The sequence below is a fragment of the Rosa rugosa genome, chromosome 3 (genome assembly GCF_958449725.1).
Source record: "Rosa rugosa chromosome 3, drRosRugo1.1, whole genome shotgun sequence".
Classification (NCBI taxonomy): domain Eukaryota; kingdom Viridiplantae; phylum Streptophyta; class Magnoliopsida; order Rosales; family Rosaceae; genus Rosa; species Rosa rugosa.
Genome location: NC_084822.1, coordinates 11,484,241 through 11,491,805, shown reverse-complemented (window position 1 = coordinate 11,491,805; position 7,565 = coordinate 11,484,241). Strand labels below are relative to the sequence as shown.

Sequence of the window (7,565 nt, the reverse complement as noted above, 5' to 3'; positions counted from 1 at the left end):
ATATCAACCAATAGACTACCCAGCTAATTTCTTCATTTAATCACTTCAGTTATATTTATTCTACATGTAAAAATAATTATTTTAAAGAATCCTACCAAAAATAATCATTTAAGTTTTTTTTTACTTTGTGTTATTACCAATAACTTCTGACCTTTGTTTGAAGAAGATAGTGGATTTCGGCCTGGTCCAGGCACTTTGTGTGCTTTGTTTAGTCTACGAGTTATGAGTTCTTTTCACATCAAATTAATGAATCTCTTAGAGTACTACAATTGAGTGCATTGATAAAAGAAAATTTAAGGTAGTTTTCTTTGTGTACGTTGAAGGTTATAGTTATGTACGCTATTGAATACTTGAGCGACAATGTACTAGTGGATGGTACCTTCTATCCTTACCTGCTTGATCACTAATTTAGGGTATAAGCATATGAGGATTATTTGTAGGTGCAGTTGGCTTCGAGATTAAATGAAATCTCTATTACCTATTCAAAAAAAAAAAAAAAAACTTATGAGTTTTGAACTTTTGATAATTTGATTGATTGGTTTTCTACAATATCCCGTGTTTCCTAAAACTTGATTACATTATTAATTCCACTAATAATTTTTTTTCGACTAAAACATAGCGAAAAACTATTTGTTTGGTTAGATAGGTTATGTTTGAATCCAAAAATAATTCTAACTGGATCTTAGAAGTTAGGAGTGTTCAGTTCACTAGGCCGATACATGCGTGCCCAAAATAAGTCTACTGTCTGTTTTGAGTCAAACAGATTGCATATATACTGACCGTTAAAACTCACAAAAATATGACCCTTTTAAACTTGTACAAAAGTAATTTCACTAATACATTAATGTGCCTATATATTTTATAGAGAAAGACAACTAAGCTTAGCTGATTGTCCACAAGTAGCGATCGCTACTTCTCTCACCTACACATCAAAGTAGACCAGTAGCTCTTTGACTTACTAGTTTGCCGAACATATCAGTAAACCCCATTGCCGAACTCATAATCAAACAATATTCCCTAGCCTTCTTCTCTATCATATTTCTTTTGGAACTAGATTTAGATATGGATTCAAACAATAATGAAATAATCCATGACTTCCCACCATTCTTCAAAGTCTTCAAAGATGGTACCATAGAGCGGTACATGCCACTCCATGGCCACGTTCCGGCGGGACTCGACCCAACAACCGGAGTCCAATCCAAAGACGTGGTGGTGTCGCCTGAAACCGGAGTAAAGGCTCGTATTTTCATCCCCAAAATCAACGGCGGAAGTCAGAAGTTGCCCCTTTTAGTCCATTACCACGGTGGAGGCTTCTGCATGGGATCACCCTTCGGGGAAATTGGAAAGAAGTTCCTTTCGTCTCTAGTATTCAAAGCCAACATCATTTTAGTTTCTGTTGACTACAGGCTAGCCCCAGAGCATCCTCTACCAATTGCCTACGACGATTCCTTAGCCGCTTTGCACTGGATCGCTTCCCACTCTAATAGACAAGGGCCTGAAGCTTGGCTCAATGAGTATGCAGATCTGGACAGGGTTTTCTTGGGCGGTGAGAGTGCTGGAGCCAACATCGCTCATTATGTTGCGGTCCAAGCTGGGGTTAATGTTCCAGTGGGGTTGAACATTGTTGGCTTAGTTATGGTGCATCCTTTCTTTGGAGGTAAAGAGTGTGACAAGATGTATCAGTTTTTAAGCTCAACGAGTTCAGGGTGCGATGATGATCCGAAACTGAACCCGGCAGCGGATCCGAACTTGGTGAAATTGCCATGTGGGAAGGTGTTGGTTTGTGTTGCGGAGAAAGATTGGCTGAGAAATAGAGGAGTGAGCTACCATGAGACTCTAGAGAAACTGAAAGGGGAAGGGTTTGCGGAGTTGTTTGAGACAAAAGGAGAGGACCATTGCTTTCATTTGTTCAACCCCAATGCCGACAAGGCTGGCCATCTGCTGCAAAAAGTGGTTGATTTCTTCAATATCTGAGCTGAATTTATTATATAGTTTGCTGAAATCTGAACATTCTAAGAACTGGGCAGCTATAATTTTTTGCTGCGCTTGCTTGCTTAGTAGATGCTTCTAGCTATCTTAATGGGTGATTGGTTGTAGCGCATAAATGAGTAGATATGCTTATAATATATGCAAACGCTTCTAGCTAGCATAGTTCCTTGGCAGTTGGTACACTAACACACTTGATAAAACTTCAATCTGAAGTTCAGAACAGGAAAAGTGGGTACATTACTAGGTACATGAATTGCCCGAGTGTGCTCATTTGCTTTGTCTAAATTCTTAGTATCTTCAATCGGTTTTAGACTTCCCAATTATTTGCAACCGGCCACTAGGCAAAAGGCATAGTTGGATTAGATTATCAACATGCCAAAGGTAGCAATAAACAAACTCAACTGTCGAGAAAATGCACTGTGCAATGCCACCAATTAGAATACCACGAGCTAGAGGTAGAGGAGTAGTGGATACAATGTGACCAGAAAGCGTTAGAGGGGAGGGGTTTGTGGAATTGTTTGAGGCAACAGGGGAGGACCATTGCTTTCATTTGTTGAACAACAACTTCGATAAAGGCTGGCCATTTGCCGCAAAAAATTGTTGATTTTTTAACTTTAAGGTTAAGCCTAGTTATTTCTCATAGTGATACGTACGTACAAGGCCAACCAACCCTACTCCATGTACTTGCATTTGGATAGTCATGAGTACGAGATACTGTGGCACCTGTGGGGGTGGTCAACAAATTTGACCCTACAATCAAGGCAATTAAAGAGAAGTAATGGCAGCAGTAAATGCAACAATTAATCACTACTAGAAAATTGGCCAAAGGACACCCTCCAATAAGAGTGCTCATTACTCACAAAAGCCACCAAAATCTTCTTTAGCCACTATGCAGCCACCCAAACCTTGACAGTGCTCTTTGCCCCAGTTTCCTTTGGAACATAGGGCACAAATACATTATCGGTGGGCTATTTTAACCATACTGACATGTTTGTCACATCACTCTCTAATATCACTTTTGTCAGGTGCCACATCATCTTTTACACCATTATATCTTTAATTGGCAACTCTAACAACAGTGGGAAACATGCCCCAAATTTATAAAAAAAAATTGGTGCCATTTTTAATTGGCACCAAACTGGAGCTTTTTTTTACTTTTTTTTTCCCCCTTTTTTCTTCCTGGTCATCAGTCTTGTATCCACAATATATACATTTTTTTCCGATGACATCCACAATATATACATGGTAATACACTACTGATAATAAAAAATTTGACAATCAGATACATTTAATGGTCCCGAGTATACTAAACATCTGAAATTAAATCATAAGTCATAGAGTACTAGCACTTTCCGCTTTGTGGTGATCCTCTTTGGTCTTTAGCTCTGTCCACTTTTGAAGTCCAGCTTTTTAAGTCTGCCTGTAAATGTGAACAAACACAACACAACTACAGGTCTGTCACCATTTGTTTACATACTAAACCAAAATCTTAAAAAGAAAACAAAATGTCAGTGTAACGAGCAAAGTGCCCCAATTAGAAAAGCATAACAACTCATGTTAAGGAAACCACCCCATGTAGAAAAACATAATAATACCTGCAAGTGCAACCCTTCAAAGCAAATGAGAAGTGAATTGGTACCTACAGTTCAACAAAAGTTAATTAATATCAAGCCAATAAAAGTAATAAACAAGAGGAATGAGAATCAGTCTGATGAAAGCATTAACAAGAGTGTATACAAGTACAATAAGTAATCTTTTAAAATTACTTGCAACATTGTCAGAACACAGAACCACAGGCACATATTGCAACTAAAGCATTCAAGAACACAACTTATGAAGAAATTCAAAGTAGAATAAAGGAAACTGCAAAAACACCACTGACTACTTACAGATTCATTGTGACCCGTCAAAGAACGCATCAAGGTACCATCAGAAGCATTTTGTACACATTCTACAGCTAAAAGGGCACCATAAAGAAGAAAACATAAAATAAACACAATAAGTGCAAATTTTACACCATCGTAAGGAAAAAAAAAAAGCAACGACGGATGAAACAATAATCCATAGCTATATTACCCTTCAACCAGAATGAACACTCTTTCAGTGAGAGTTGAATTGTAAACTAAGGCACCGGTCACATGAACAACAATAGAAGACAAATCTGTCAGAAGGAACAATACTTGTTAGCTTTCTACATATCCACAAAAATAGATCAAAAAGAGAGTTGTGATCTCAATAAAAATGCAAATCTGATAAATACACCACTGCAAAATTTTATAAAGAACAAACTTCACAATGTAAAACACTCAAAAAAGAATTTGAAGGAGATGATATTTTTAAAAGATACATAGCCAAATTACGAACTATAGGAACAAATTTAACCCAAATGATAATCAGACAATTTCAGAACAATAGGAATAAACAGGGGAATCCCAAAACATTAGTAGACATAGTGGCATTGAAAGCAACTCCCACTGAACATATAGATCATTACATTCCTAGATATATCCATGGCTAACAATACAACATAATGCCCAAGGTACAAAAAATTGCCAAAAAATTGAGGAATTAGGGACTTCAAATTGGCTCCTATTGCCGGACCCTTCAACACTCCATATTCTAAGACTCTGATCACACACTTCAATAAAATTTAGAGGTTGAACTAAATATATAATTATTTGGCAGCATACCTCTTCAACTATGAGACATAAAACTTTTGAGGCAGTGGCTTCAAACTGCGGTTCCTGCAATGCGAAAACATTGAACTCAGGTTTTATACTCTCACACCCAATTGACTCTATTCTATGGCTTGAGAAAAATGAAAAATCCTCGTTGAACAGATTTAATGCTCGAGCAATGAATATAAGTGTTGTATAACATGTTTATCAATTGCTTTGCTATATGTTGTTTGACTGTATGCATCACACTAGAAAATATGAATGCTGATTAAAACAAAGCAACAATAGCCACTAGAAACACAATGACTGTGATACCTTGGTAATTTTACTGGATTATGCCTGTAAATTCACCACAAAGAAATTAGCATAAAACAGAGAACGTTGTGAAGGCATGGAGAAAGACATCGAGACAATAGGATCCTGATAGTGGTGGCGCGTGGGATGAATGGAGGTAAGGAACCTTCCAAGAAGTGACCCGACCATATGGGTTTTGTAGATCGGCTCACCCTCGAGCCATTGGTGTAGGCGGTGTCACAAGCATCTCTAAGGTGATAGTGGATCTTGTATCCATAGATCATTTCAGATCGAGGAAGAAATGGAGACGATGAGGAGGGGGAAGAGAGCAATTATTTGAGTTTTCCAAAGACCCACGCACCTGCGTCAAATTCAGTCCTTTTGGCTGACATTGGGGTCGAAATGGTAAATACTTGCAACAGAAAGTGTGCCACGTATGCCAATTATCCATTTATTACTAATTATTATATCGAAATTGTATCAAAACTAAAGTATTATATTGAAAAAAAGAATATTGGCACTGATGGTCGGTGACATTTTCATATCAATACACCGATAATCTCAATGGTGTCAGACCATCATGTAAAAGACACCAACCCAAATCGGCGTGCCCAGGTCGGTGCCCTTTGGCCAGTTTTCTAGTAGTGAATGTAGCTGTAAATGCAACGATAAATGCGACATTCAGTATGGCAATCATGGCCGCCAATAAGTGACAGTTATTGCAGGAGTGAATATGGCCTTAATGGTGGTGTGCCGCTCAAGTCACTACGACTTGCTGTCCAAGTTTACTTGCAGCCCACGCCGAAATACACCTATAAATAGGCTGCTCGACATCGAGGTAAAACATCGAATTCCAATTCTCTTTACTCCACTACTAAGAAACGTACTGACTTAGGCATCGAAGGATTTTCTACAGGTACCCCCCCTTTTCCTCGAGCTGACGGTCAAACTCCAGGTCAACGCTCCAAGGAAGCTTCTCGATTATTCCCAGTCAGCTCCCGCTCCAGTCCGCATTCATTGGTGAGTCAAACTCCTCTACGAAATTTTTTTTCACCAACAAGTGGCGCCGTCTGTGGGAAACACTTTTCCCTAAAAAGTGATGGCGGGAGCTGCCCCCGACGGGATTCCATTTCTGTCACTAATGACTGGTAGTGACGAAATTCCTCCCCACCAGCCACCGAATAGGTCCATCCTGAGCCTCATCGGCGACCTGAATCTGCCTCCAATTGATGAGACGCAGCGGCTGAGGCAAGAGCTCGAGCAATTTCGGAAGGAAAAGCGGGACCGCGAGGCCCGTCGTCGACGGAAACTTGAAAGGTTCCTACAACTTGACAGTGATTCGTCAGACGACGACGCCATCGGCGATCTCCACCAAACTAACAACGTGGTAGCAAGCGCGGGCGCCAGCGACGTTATCGGGGGAATCTCTGGTGGACCCCTCGTCGAGGGGATGGGAGGCACGTCGAATGGGGGGCAAAATGGAGGAGCCGGACTAGGCCAATCCAAGAGGGCGCGCAACGAATCGTGGTGCGAGAAGATGGAAAAAATGATTGATGCAGGCAAGCGTGCCGGCCCACGAGAGCTGGCGGCGGAAATCGTAAGGGACGTTGGTAAGTCTCCGTTTACCGACGACATTCTGAATGCGGCAAAACCCCACCGGTTTACCACGCCGGTATTCCACAAATACGATGGAACGACCGACCCGGTGGACTATCAAGGGGTACAAACAACAGATGTCCATCGAGACAACAGACGAGAAATTAATGTGCAAGATCTTCCCTTCCAGTCTCACGGGGCCGGCATCGACATGGTTCCCAGACCTCAAGCCGCATTCCATACCGGATTTCGACACATTGAGCTGCGCTTTCATTTCACAATACTTTTGCAATCGCAAACAAAAGAAGGACATTGCGACTCTTTTTAGTACCAAGCAGAAGCCGGGGGAAAAGGTAGGGAAATTTTTCGAAAGGTTTACAGCTGAAATGCGCCATGTTAATTGTGATCCCCAATTCGCCGCGATCGCCTTCCGAGAAGGATTGCTTTTGGGGACACCATTATGCGAAAGTTTGCTGCGTGATCCGCCAAAGGACATGGACGACATCATTACAAGGGTTCAGGGGGAGATCAGAATTGAAAAAGCCAAAGAAGCACGCGAAGCCCAACTCACTGCTGTTGTCACCTCGAGAGAAGTTGAATGGAATAACACAAAGAATGACATTCAGAGTGATAAAGGAGGGAAGCCTCAAGATTATCCCCTTGAAGAATGGTTTACAATTCACCCCGTGACCATATACAAAAGACACGGTCATGAAGGAATATTTGAGAAGCCGCCCCCCCAACCGGAGGCTAGTGACGAGGTTGAGAGAAGTCGATATTGCCCGCTCCACGAGACAAGGGGGCACATAATATATAAGTGTCAAGGAGTGCGACCAGCAATCGTTACAGCAATGAAGGCTGGTAAACTCCTTCAGTATAAAATGATATAAATTAAGGCAATCAGAGGGTTCATGGAAAAGTCCACGTGCCGAAATTCATCTCAAGTAATGGAGAAGGTACGATAATATGGTGACTTCGTTTTGATCAAAAGATGGCACAACTCGTAAA

General features: G+C 40.8%; 1 protein-coding gene and 1 long non-coding RNA gene across 2 annotated transcripts; one reads left to right on the top strand and one right to left on the bottom strand.

Moving 5' to 3' along the window:
* The first annotated feature begins 966 nt into the window (after positions 1-966).
* On the top strand, positions 967-2,126 carry LOC133741434 (2-hydroxyisoflavanone dehydratase-like). Its single transcript, XM_062169329.1, has one exon. It carries the CDS (start codon positions 1,063-1,065, stop codon positions 1,972-1,974), a length of 912 nt encoding a protein of 303 aa, XP_062025313.1. The 5' UTR covers positions 967-1,062; the 3' UTR covers positions 1,975-2,126.
* Positions 2,127-2,596: 470 nt separating this feature from the next.
* On the bottom strand, positions 2,597-4,134 carry LOC133741436 (uncharacterized). Its single transcript, XR_009861918.1, has 4 exons — positions 4,066-4,134; positions 3,879-3,946; positions 3,585-3,628; positions 2,597-3,409 (listed from the first exon to the last, which is right to left on the bottom strand). It is a non-coding gene; the product is annotated as an uncharacterized LOC133741436 (long non-coding RNA).
* Between the last annotated feature and the right edge of the window lie 3,431 nt (positions 4,135-7,565).

Coding starts and splice junctions, on each gene's coding strand:
- LOC133741434 (XM_062169329.1), top strand. CDS start 1,063: ATGGATTCAAACAATAATGAAATAATCCATGACTTCCCACCATTCTTC.